This window comes from Rhinocladiella mackenziei (assembly GCF_000835555.1).
Source record: "Rhinocladiella mackenziei CBS 650.93 unplaced genomic scaffold supercont1.5, whole genome shotgun sequence".
NCBI classification, from domain to species: Eukaryota; Fungi; Ascomycota; class Eurotiomycetes; order Chaetothyriales; family Herpotrichiellaceae; genus Rhinocladiella; species Rhinocladiella mackenziei.
Genome location: NW_013550600.1, coordinates 393,808 through 406,435, shown reverse-complemented (window position 1 = coordinate 406,435; position 12,628 = coordinate 393,808). Strand labels below are relative to the sequence as shown.

At 49.4% G+C, this 12,628-nt stretch overlaps 4 protein-coding genes across 4 annotated transcripts; 3 read left to right on the top strand and 1 right to left on the bottom strand.

The window, feature by feature from the left end:
* Positions 1 to 233: 233 nt before the first annotated feature.
* On the top strand, positions 234 to 2,204 carry Z518_06618 (uncharacterized protein; the record flags this gene model as incomplete). The annotated part of the gene is made up of 1 exon (XM_013414750.1): positions 234 to 2,204. The coding sequence occupies one exon, from the start codon at positions 234 to 236 to the stop codon at positions 2,202 to 2,204; it is 1,971 nt and encodes a 656-aa protein (XP_013270204.1).
* Positions 2,205 to 2,720: 516 nt separating this feature from the next.
* Z518_06617 (uncharacterized protein) lies at positions 2,721 to 3,266 on the top strand (the record flags this gene model as incomplete). The annotated part of the gene is made up of 1 exon (XM_013414749.1): positions 2,721 to 3,266. The coding sequence occupies one exon, from the start codon at positions 2,721 to 2,723 to the stop codon at positions 3,264 to 3,266; it is 546 nt and encodes a 181-aa protein (XP_013270203.1).
* Positions 3,267 to 4,180: 914 nt separating this feature from the next.
* Z518_06616 (uncharacterized protein) lies at positions 4,181 to 7,127 on the top strand (the record flags this gene model as incomplete). Its single annotated transcript, XM_013414748.1, has 2 exons — positions 4,181 to 4,288; positions 4,341 to 7,127. The coding sequence occupies 2 exons, from the start codon at positions 4,181 to 4,183 to the stop codon at positions 7,125 to 7,127; spliced, it is 2,895 nt and encodes a 964-aa protein (XP_013270202.1).
* Positions 7,128 to 7,423: 296 nt separating this feature from the next.
* Positions 7,424 to 7,876, bottom strand: Z518_06615 (uncharacterized protein; the record flags this gene model as incomplete). The annotated part of the gene is made up of 1 exon (XM_013414747.1): positions 7,424 to 7,876. The coding sequence occupies one exon, from the start codon at positions 7,874 to 7,876 to the stop codon at positions 7,424 to 7,426; it is 453 nt and encodes a 150-aa protein (XP_013270201.1).
* Between the last annotated feature and the right edge of the window lie 4,752 nt (positions 7,877 to 12,628).

Sequence of the window (12,628 nt, the reverse complement as noted above, 5' to 3'; positions counted from 1 at the left end):
ATGTGAAGCTGATCACTTTCGGGGGAGCAATGTCACATATCTACCCAAAATGACAATAAAATGCTGAAGCAGCATTACCTCTGGGGAAACAGCCAGGTGGCCTAAAGGGTGTATATCGATATCTCGACCGGCACAACACCCCTCCTTTCTACACTTTCACTCTCCAGAACATGTCTGAACTACTTTGTCTAGGGCCCTACGATCAAACTTGGTGCCAGTGACCGATCTCAATCATGTCTTCAAATGCATCCGCATATGTACCGCTGCCGAAGCAAGGAGACTATATCAGGTTGCTGGAGTTGGCCCCAGGCGATCCTGACAACGAGCTGGTGGGGAAGTTCGTGGTCCACGATCTCTCAAATGCAAGTCCTCAATACATCGCCATTTCATATGTCTGTGGAAACGACGACCGCAGCGTCTACGATATTCTTATATCCGGCTCCAAGCTCGGAATATACAAGAATGCCGACGAGGTGTTGAGAAGGTTCCGCTCACCAACGGACATCAGGTATCTGTGGATTGACGTCGCGTGCATCGACCAGGATGACAGAATCGAAAAGGCCCGCGAAGTTAGTCTCATGTACAAAGTGTACCAAAACGCGGCACAGACCATGATCTGGATGGGCCCAGCCGACAGCCACTCGCAAGCTGCGATTGCCTATGCGCGAACGCTGGATGCAGAAGCATATCTGCAGGAATATATCCCGGCCTCCAAGTACAGTGCGTACGGCGACTATTGGGAAAAGAAGTCGTTCATCCTGGACGTATTGGCTGACCATCCGGACAAGGAGTCACTGGTCAATTCATGTGCCGAGTTCTTCCTCCGGGCCTGGTTCTCCCGAGTCTGGACCCAACAAGAAGGCGCTCTGAGTTCGACACCTATAGTGGTGTGTGGCTCTGAGGAGATCCCCTGGGCCCAGATTTTCTCCCTGGCGTGGTTGTTCCAGCCCCGAAAAACAATTTCGTGGCCAGCGTGGTTCCTTCCCGGGATCGGATATGCCAAACTCGAACCCAACATAGACGCGGTTGTCAGCATCCACCACTGGAGAGTCCGCCAAATGATGCTGGACAATCACGCCCCAGAGACGTCCGCGAACTCTCTACTGCAAGCCATGCGCGGTGCGGCAAAGCAGAATTGCTACGACCCTCGCGACAAGATATTTGCCATGAGCAACATCGCTTCTGACTTGCTCTTGGACGACTGGGCGCCGGAGCCCGACTACACGACCACCTGGGAAGAAGTGTACACCGACTTTGCCGCCAGAATGGCGGAGAGGGGTGACAAAGAAGTCCTAGCATGGTCTGGCGTATGTCAACAAGGAGCCGATTCGGGCCTACCATCCTGGGTTGTGGACTGGAGATCCGTCAATTGGATCCAGTACTGTGGCCACATAGAATGGTCGGCGGGGTCCAGATCCTTCCGCGCCAAAGTCGAGCAGCTGCCGAAGAAGCGTCAGCGGTATATCCTGAACTTGCTCAAGCAACAAAATCAAGTAAGAACATCACTTCGGTACAGTCTACAAGTCACCGTCGTCATGCAGGACACTGTTGTCCATCTCAGCGGCGTGATCGACGGCTGGGTCCGTTACGACGATATCCAGACAGTCCGCGGAAATGTGCTGGACCGGGACCAACGGCAACGGAGTTTTATCCAGAAGTCCCCATTATCCGCATACATTACCTCCGAGCCTGTCACAGACGCGTACAATGCTACCCTGATAGCCAATACCACCAACGACGACAAACTCGCCACGTCTTCCTATGTCGCCGATGGTGTAAGCACCTGGCGCAGATGGCTGTCAGACGGCGCCGACCTCACCAACATCCCTGCGTTCCATGACGCGATCGACAACATGGACACCTTCGTGCTCAAACAATTTTGCGTCTCGGCCCGCGGGTACTTCGGTCTGGTACCCCACATCACCAAGTCGAGCGACGTGATTGCCATCGTCAAGGGCCTCGACATACCTGTCGTTCTGCGCCCCGTGGGAGAGTACTTTATCCATCTGGGTGACTGCTACGTGCACGGGATGATGGAGTTCCAAGCCGGGACACTAATTGAAGAGTTCCGCGTCAGGATTCGAGACGGTAAGCCCGTCTGGAATCCTGCGGGTGATGTGAGACGAAATGGAAAGAACATGGACGCTGGGGAGTACGTGAGGATCCTTGACACGCTCGGAGAAAGGAAAGTGTCGCTGATTTGATCAATTAACAACCCACGTCGGTTGAGATTTGGGGATCGGACAATTGTCCAAGCGACCGTCGGCTTGACATCGAGGATTCACTTTGAAAGACCATACGGTGCAAGCACTCCCCCCAAGTCTGCGACAGAGAGTCAAATTGTGAAGCAATATAAATTTCCTAGATGGATGCATCGCCGAACCATTCTTCTACACCTGTGAAGATCCTTGCTGTGCGCAAAGTGGATCAAATTGTTGGTTCCCATTGGTGGCAATTTAAGGCCATTGATAATTCATCTTCCCTTTCACGGCTTAATAGTGTCAAACAAGGACAGGTGAACTCTGCCGAACTCGTTCAGTCGAGCATTCTCAGCCTCGAGCCAGTTTACAAACTGCGTCTGTCCAGATGGGAGAAATGGTTGCCTAACACTGGGCTACATGCAAGGGGGTACGAGTACGAGATTTCGATGTAACGTGATTCCTGTATAAGTAGGTGACAGATCCAGCCACACTTCAATATCGCCGCACAGTCGAGACAAGATGAAGGTGGTCGTCGAAGAATATAACCCGGAATGGGCACTTCAATTCCAAACAATCAAGCAAGAACTAGAGGAAGTTCTCAAAGGAGTTAAGTATATCACGATCGAACATGTCGGCAGTACTTCTGTTCCAGGATTGGCGTCAAAACCAGTGATTGATCTTTCGGTGATCAGCGAGCGAGAGGACGTCGATGCCGCCATTGAAGCATTGACAAAGAACGGAGGATATGCGTATATGGGTGAAATGGGTATTCCAGATCGTCATGCCCTTCGAAAACCTGGCGCTCTGCCTTTGAGAAATTTGTACGTCTCTGTTGTTGGATGTCAATCCATCAGAAATCAGCTCGGGGTGCGGGATATCTGCAGGCGAGACTCAGAAGTCAGAGAGGCGTACGGAAAGACCAAACTGAAACTCTCCCACCGAGAATGGACGGACGTCAACGAATATTGCGAAGCCAAAAATGACATTATTGCTTGGGTGTTGGAGAAGGCCGGAATGAGCAACGAAGAACGAGATCAAATCAGGAAGTTGAACACAATGATATAGTACAAGCTCTGGCTGCATTGAAAACGGGCCTTTTCTTCGATCCAAATGAGGGACTTGGAGGTCTGAGGTGTGGAAGAATCGTGTAGGAATACGTCATTTTCGGTTATAGGCACGGTTTCACAGGTGGAACTCGACGCTCGTCGGTGATATCAACTTTGTTAAGTGGTCTCGATCCTCTTCGGTGGAGTTGCTGATGCTTTTCGCCGGTAATTGGGCAAGAAGAACCCCCATCTGCATGAGAGCATATCGAGGACGAGTATGAGCGATCCTCGAGAACCATGATCATAATGAACGGCCTGGAGGAAATCGTTAGCGATGGGGAGGGAATTGAGACCTGGCGAATGAAGGAATTTGGATAGCGAGGCAATGGCAGGAGAATGCCAATTTGCTCGCCGTTTCATGCATAGAAACGTCGATGCAACGCAAGACTTTTTGATGGCGGCCCTGATAGCGGCCTTGATGGAGGCGGATGAATGGTGGCGGCCAGGCCTGGACACTGAAACCGGTGGATGCAGGTCGCCGCAGTTTCCTCGTCCCTTGCATTGGATTCTTTGCGCTTCGCTTGAACCACTTCTAACACCGAAAAATAAAACCTGGCTCGCGCTTTGGTCCCTGACACGCGCCCAATTTGAAACACCTTCCATCCTTTTCTTCATGCATAGGTCAGTCTTTTCGCTTCTTACCGTAGCAACAACTGCCTTCAACGTCCTTGTGATCCTCGTCGCTCGTTAATCCCACGACATCGAAGTCCCCCTTTTTTCCGTGCCGAAGTCTTTGTTCTTCCAATTGAAAGAGCTGGTCCCCAAATTGTAATAATAGGATAAGGGACACTTTGCTGCCAATCGTTCCCGGCTGGATGCAATAACACGCGAGTATACCTGTAAAATCCTGCAGCGCGGAGACCGAGTTACAATATGTCTGGCATTCAAGAAGTCTCCCCTCGACAAACCTCCGCTTCCGACCCGAGTCTCGACACTGGCGAGCAGGTTCTCCAGTTGATCTCCAATCCCTTTCAGGCTTCTGTACGTGTAATCGGTGTGTCTCTTTCCGATTTGTACTAATTGGAATAACCAGTTGCAAACCAACGCTTTTTGGGCCTCCCTTGGGACTTCACTCGGAATTACCGCTGGCCTCGCCCTCCTGTTCTGTTTAATTCGTCCACGAAACACTCTCGTTTATGCTCCCAGGCTCAAAAATGCGGACAAAGATCACGCTCCTCCGCCACTGGGCAAGGGGTTATTCAGTTGGGTCAAACCGGTCAATAAAGCAAGCGAAAGTTATTTGATGGAAAAGATCGGCATGGATGCTGTGGTCTTTTTGAGATTCACCCGAATGCTCCGCAACATTTTCCTGGTACTCGGCCTGATCGGAATTGCCATTATGATACCTGTCAACGTGACCCAGGGCAATAAGGAAATCTCCAGTGACTCCTCCGCCTTCGCAATTATGACACCTTTGTTTATTTTCGGTGGGGGACTATGGGCTCAGGTGGTGGTCGCATGGCTAATCGATTTGGTCGTCATTTATTTCCTCTGGCACAACTACCGGCGAGTTCATCGGCTGCGACGTGCTTACTTTGAGAGCCCAGAATATCAAACAAGTCTCCACGCCCGGACATTGTTGATTCGAGACATTCCGGCGGCCTCCCGAAGCAATGAAGGTATAGCCCAAATTACCGACGAAGTCAATCCCACTGGTGTGGTCCCCAAGACCACCATTGGACGCAATGTTAAGGTTTTGCCCGACTTGATCAAAGAGCATGAAGAAAACGTCCGGAAACTTGAGTCCATCTTGGCCAAGTACATGAAGAATCCTGGCAAACTTCCCGCTCATCGACCGATGATGAAGGCACCAAGCAAATATAAGGGTCATATCTCAAATGGCAAGGTCGATGCTATTGACTATCTGACCGACCGCATTCGAGCATTGGAAATGGAAATATCTGATGTACGAGACCGAGTGGACAATCGAGATCCCATGCCGTACGGCTTCGCCAGTTGGGATCAAATATCCCAGGCTCATACCGTCGCATTTTCTGCCCGCAGTAAGCGACCACAAGGGACCAAAATTCAATTGGCACCCAGACCAAACGATCTCATTTGGGACAATTTGAAGCTCTCCCGAGCAACCCGAAAAACAAAACGCTACATGAATGCCGTATGGATCACGGTCTTGACCATTCTTTGGACCCCGATCAACGCCGGGATTGCAGTTTTCTTGTCCAATCTCTCGAACCTGGGTCTGGTTTGGCCAGCATTTAAAACGCAGCTCGAAGCCCATCCGACAGGTTGGGCTATTGTCCAGGGTATCGCTGCTCCGGCGATCACGTCGATTGTTTATCTGGTTCTTCCCGTCATCTTTCGGCGACTACAAGTTCGTGCGGGGGACGTCACGAAAACCGAACGTGAACGCCATGTGCTTCGAAATTTGTACAGCTTCTTCACCCTCAACAATCTGATTGTCTTTTCCATCTTCTCTGCCGTCTGGCAGTATGTGACCATCGTGATCCAATACAACAAAGAAGGAAATGATACTTGGACTTCCCTGCAAGAAGGCCGTTTCTTCCTGGTGATTACCACCGCGCTCTGTCAGATCTCGCCCTTCTGGGTCACCTGGCTCCTTCAACGAAACCTCGGTGCCGCTGTCGATCTCGCACAACTTTGGCATCTGACCAATGTTTGGTTTGCCAGGAAATTCATGGCACCCACACCTCGCCAAAATATTGAATGGACAGCACCGCCGCCATTCGAGTACGCCAGCTATTACAATTATTTCCTCTTTTATACGACGGTGGCTCTTTGCTTTTCCACCCTTCAGCCGATCGTGCTGGTCGTGACCGCTCTTTATTTCTCACTCGACGCTTTTCTCAAAAAATACCTTCTGATGTATGTGTTTATTACCAAAACGGAATCCGGCGGTCAATTCTGGGTCACCATGTTCAACCGAATTGTCTTTGCTGTCATCCTTTCGAATGTGGTGATTGGTGTGGTTGTGAAGGCGCGAGGAGAATGGACGCTGGTCGCTGCCATCGCCCCATTGTTGGTCATTATGATTGCCTTCAAGTGGTATTGCATGAGGACGTTTGACCTGGACTTGAAATACTATGTTCGAGGTGGTATGCCGGATCAAGAACGTCTGGCCGCAGATGGCAAGCCCAACAAAGCCGAAAAGATTTCGGCCAAATTTGGTCATCCGGCATTGTACAAGCCATTGATGACACCAATGGTCCACGCCAAAGCCAAACATGTACTGACAGAGATCTATCGAGGCCGATTGAATTCCGAAGGGGCCCCATCCATGGCCTTTTCCGACATTGCCATGCAACCGATGACACAAACCGGCAAACCTGATCAGGATGCCCCGTTTGAAATCGTTCCCGAATCTCAACAAGACTTTCAGTTCTATAAAAATCGAACAGACTTTCGCGAAGAAGCTGGTGACATCATCTCCGATTCTCGAAGCCAGACACCGATTTCGTTCATGGCCAAGGACCCACCGGGAAGATCCCGAGAAGCAAGTCCAGCCCCGCGCGCAGTGCAACAAATACACAGTATCCCGCGCAAACTGCTCGACCAGACTCACGTGCCAAGTCAATTCAGAAGATCCGTGCCTCCAACTGCTGATGGAGGTGATCTAGGCATGCGCCAACCGACTTATGCGGATCCCTATGACGACCGAACAAATTTACTCAATGACGGGGGAGACGTCAGAACTCCCAACGAAGAATTCATATCCCTTGATCGATGGCAGACATCCAGTAGAGACGGAAGCATTCCTCGCGGGTATCGAGATAATAGCGCCACAAATACCCCGGCCGAAGAGTTGAATTCGGGATATGATTATTTCAGAGGCAGGAGATGAAAGAGAGGGAGTAATGAAAAATGGATCCATGTTGAGGGAAACTCGGCATTTTGTCTCGTTTGATTTTAGAATGCTGTTCGACACAGTCAAATCTATAGACACGCAAATGGGATCAATGACGGTATGAAATGGGTTATGATTATGACTACTGAATATGAAAAAGAAGATTTGAAAACTGCACCCTTGATGTGTTTCATTTGGCGCTCTCTGTCTCAATGTTTAAAGACATCCCATGCGCTCAGCTCCTCTGAGCATACCTTCCAGACCTCTTCCCTCAGCATTTCCAAGTGATGGGCCTAAGCACCCATCTCCTGGATCCTCTTCTCCGCCTTCTCCTTCAAGATTCTCTCCTTCTCCTTAACCTCCTCCGTCATCGCCTCCCCCATATCTTCAATCCCACTAATCTCTCTCACCTCGATCTTCGTGCCCCGTATCGGCGCCTTAGCGGCCCACTCGGCCGCTTCGTCCAAACTCTTCGCTTTCACCAGCCAAAATCCACAGATCAAACCTGCAGAGAGATCGAAAGGGCCTTTAACCACACTAGGAGAAGCAGACGCTTCTTGACCAACCTCTGGAAAGACAACCCGCGCCCCGTGAGAAGATGATTTTAAGCCATCGCCACCCAATAACATGCCGGCGTCAGAAAGGGAGGTGTTGTAAGTCGTCATGGCTTCGATGATTTCTGGGGTGGGAGGAGCACCGGATTCGGCTTCAGGCGTCGCGTGGAGAAGGTAGATGAATTTGGGCATCATTGAGGATATATCAATCCCGACTATAATGGATTTGGAGCGCTGAACTTGAAGATGGGTTTGACTTAAGGATTGGAGGTTTGAATGGATTTTGAGTTTGGACTTGGATGATCAAGACTGCTTTATCTGTCATGAGACCGAAGAGGGAAACCGTCATCACCTCTTTATATACACTTTCTCTCGAATCCTCAAGATATCCATCCGGAATCCAAAAATGTCCCAAGCGCAAGGCATCCACAGCCCTCGTGTTTGCCTTTCTCTTGGTATATCCTCGTCCTTCTGGCATATTGCAAAGGACACTCAATTATGATGTTGCTCAAATAATGGTTTGCTCTACCCGTTAGCGAGAAGTGGGAGGATAGTTGCTCCGAAAAGAGCAAATTCATCGTATTCGGAAAGTCGCGGTGAAAACCTTAGGCAGAAGTAGCGTTTAGGTCCTGGACATGTCTCAAGATGACGCACCTGCGGCAGTATGCCCAGAAAGGTTGCCTGGAGATGCCTGGGACAAGACATTGGCATGCAGATGGGAGGCCAAGAACACACTAAGCCTTGCCCCTTTTTCGAAGATCTAACTGAGTCTTCTATATTAACGAAATTCACGTGGTCTAGAATCGAACGCTGACAACACGGCATGAAATTGTTTCGCTCATATTCAAACGTTGTATCATATCCATCGGAGAGGTCAGTTTGCTTCGTCAGAAGATCGGTAAAGCTAGCAGCTAGGTTCAATGCGAGTCGAAGCTTCCACTTACTTCATTGCTGTAAGCTTGTTTCTGTTCCTTGATGAACTGGATCTTTGCCATCATCTCAGCTTGGGTCGATCCAGTGTGTCCAATTGCTGAGTATATGGCGCAGGACGAAGATCTGGCATTAGTCCAGGAATGTGCGTCTAGGGATGTGGTGGGTCATACGGTATCCTAAAGTGTGACTGGACTTCCATCGTGCAATGAGCATGTTTCAATGACTCAGTTTCGACGAGAGCAAGCCAGCTTCGAGGTCGTTAAAAATGGACTCGTCGATGGCGAATACAACTTCGTCTCCATCGCGGTATTGAAGACTCTTCAGAGGGTTCAAACACAACTTTGGCTCCACCGTAACTGACGAATCTACCCTCTTTCACAGCTTCGACTTCGTCATCCGTTGGATGCTGTGGTATCGTATTCAGGTATGCCACACATTAATCCAGATGCTCCTGAACCCCTTGGAGGCGCCGGAGGAGCCGCTTATGTTCCTGAAAGTTAGAGCTTCTCTCAGAAGAGTACCATTTCGATGTCTCTCGAGTTGTTGCAACTTGGGTTTTGTCTGATCTATTTGTGCTTGAAGATCGATCAGGCTATCAACTGTTTGCGAAAAGGTGATGGCGGTAATTCAGGCTCAGCCTGCGTCTCCATTTGGTCCAGGCTTGACCCGGTTCCTGTGAAAACAACTTTCATCGCCATAGGTTTCGTCTTTTAAGTAGAGTGTTATGATCAAGCTTAGTGCTTCCAACTCACCCAGTGTATCTCCTCCGCCTCGAAGACCAACCCTTTTCCGCTTTGTCGACGGTCTCTGTATCTTCAGAGCTAACGGCGTAAAGACTGCTTTGGCAGTTTGGAGAGTCGCTTTCCATCAGACTGCTCTGGCTTCGATGAGGGAGACTCAACAAGTCGCTCAACTTAGTGGGGGCTCCCTCAAGATCGAAGTCTATAAGCATCAGAGCATTAAAGAAACTCGATGCAAATCTGAGAGCGAAGATACTGGTCAAGCTCAGAGCCAAGGCCGGCAGGACTATCAGGACCACCTACTTCATCTTCTCTATTGATATTGCGGTTGTTTTGTTGGCCAGCTGGAGGATTTCAACAGCCAGCTAGATCCGCACTCTAGAGAAAGTAATTGTCTATGTTTTGCCGCCATTGTTGTGGGCCGTAGAGTAAGACGCGTATATGGGGTGCCCACGAAGGTGGTGGACTACGTATGTAAAACCGTTACATTGACTGTTACAATAAGGAAGCATACTTGTAAAATTACCTGTATTAGGCCGCTAAATTACCGTACAATATTTGTCTCTAAATTCAAGACCCGATTAGGGCTTTGATTTTAGATACCCAACCCCGTTGCGCAGCCCACAGGCACCAATGATGATGTACACTCGTTAGATAGGTATATAGACAGGCTCAATGCCACCATCTGATCAATTCGACCAGAGCATTCTTTCAATGAGAGAAGCTTGTCAGGTCCACATACACGCAAACCAAAAATTTATTAAGAAAAGGCCCCCCTCCTGTAGTCCATCTCTGACGAACTTACAGATGGGGCGCCGCAGCCAGTGAAAGTCAGCCACACAAGTTCAACTGTAGAAGAGTTTATATCAGTGACCCCCCAACGGTATGAACAAGACGACATCATCAACAATCACTGGCTGGAGCATTACGTTTACCCATCGAACACTAGTAAGGCCTCTCAATTCTATCGGTTCGACTGCAAGCCGAGTGTTTTACCACTCGGTTACGTCCTTGATAGGTCAACCACGATTTGGTGTCAATTTTGAAGTAGTTTTTGGGATTTTTTAATTTTGGAATCGCCTGGATAGGGCTTGGCGTTGTGTGGCGACGCCAAGAGCGACGTGCTGGCCAATCACGTAGGCTTATGGCTTGGCTGTGTCACGTGAGCAAGTGAGTACTCCCCCTTTCGGCCCTACTTGATTGAAGTTGATATCGACATGATCCACGCATCGGATCCAGTCTGTGGACCACCTTAGATAATCTCTACTGATCATACTCGACATGGCTCGTAACGGAGCGTTAACGGACGAGCCTCGATGTCGACGTGGTCCATGGATTGGATCCGATGGGTCGTGGTATTTCATCGGATCCAGTCTATGGACCACCTACACGAGCTCTCACTGATCACACTCGAAATGGCTCTTAACGGAGCGTTAACGAACGGGCCTCGATATCGAAAATTTTATATCTGGGAAAGGGAATACCGCAATGGCAAAGGCTGACTGAAGTAGTCATTGTTATGGGTCTATCCGTGTCTTGTTGTCCTGAGGGTTGTGTGGGGTGCAGGAGTGTGCTAGTCCCAACTAGGACTAGCGTGTCGCGTGACAGAGATGATCCATGGATCGGATCTGATGAAAGACTACCCATACAAGCCCTACTGATCACACTCGAGATGGTCCACGAATTGGATCCGACGAAAGACCATCGCCATCGGATCCAATCCGTGGACCATCTAGCCGGGGACACCCTACTCGATAGAGGTCGACATCCTCGATATCGACATGACCCACGCATCTGTTGAACGGTTGGACAATAACAAGTGCCCCTTTACTAGGAAAAGGGCATTTGCTACCGTTCAACTGTTCAACAACAGAGCATTCAATTCATATTCTCTTGACATTCAAAGTTTGACAGCATCGGATCCAGTCTGTGGACCACCTCAGACAAGCTCTAATGATCGCACTCGAGACGGTTCGTAGATTAGATTCGATGAAAGGCCGCCGCCATCGGATCCAATCCGTGGACCATGTGGCCAGGTAGGGCCGGGGACAGTGTGTCAAACCGGGTGCAACTCGAGATGTATTGAATGCTCTGTCCTCTATCTACTTTTTGCGTTCCTAACGTCTCTGTCATGGCACAACCTGGAAGTCCCTCGAACGGCTTTGGCAGGCCCACTGTACCGCTGGCTATAAGTATCTAGGATAGCTTTGCACTGCTTTCATGTTCTTCGTCTCTCGTCTTGTACTTTATAGTGCATTGGATAGTAATATTATTATCGGATCTCCACTCTCGTTCCCTCGTACGTCCCCACCCTGACAAGTATATAGCAACATGTTCAACTGTGATACTGGAATACTTAGCTGGACAAGGATCTCACCTATGAGCTGGACGCGGAGACGCCGAAAGGCTGTGCCAATCATTCCCTATATCTGTGCGAGGCAGGACCTCAGTATGATAGAAATCAGAGCACTTTAACAACAATCAATGTACGACCAGTGATTGTTTCACATCTTCAACCCCCCAGAACAATCTACGGCTACTCGCAAAGATATTGGCGGGATGGCGCTGTCTAGACGGGAATCTTCCCTTTATGGCGTACGTTAGAGACCGTCTCTAATGCCCCCAGCGTCTATAAAAGAACTCTTGATGCGCGTATGAGGCTCAGGATCCCTAGAGCAACCCTCGTCGGATCTGTATATCGCGACGGTCCCGCTCTGTAACACCCAAATATCATGCCACGAATTCCCAGCCATCGTAAAGGTGGCAGGATGGGGGCTGGACGTCGAAAGGAGGTACGAAGATGAAAGGATCGAAGGTATAAGAAGAGCCTTCGAACCCTTAGATAGATAGACAGGTTTCAGTACATTGCCATTCCATACCCTACCTTGTGTACTCGCAACAATTTATGATCCCTCTCCTCACACCCTTTGTTAGTATTGTTGTTACACGCTCCCCCCGGGATTACGGGGGAGGAGTCCTCCCGTCATGGCTTCGACCTATACCGCAACGAGGACTTATCTATGTAGAAGCAACGTACCACGAACGTAGTAGAAGACTTCCTAAATGACAACCTCTAGGTGACTAGACTATAGTGTGATTTTCCTTTGTCTGTGTATTTGTCTGTCTTCCATAGCTTTCCTCTGTAATCAAATGTGCCGCCGTTGCAAGCCCTCCCAGTTTCCTAAGAAAATAATTAGCAATACAAGCCACCCAGCAACCTCTGATATCTTTCCTAGTGTTAGGAAACTACAGAGACATGCGATCTTTAACA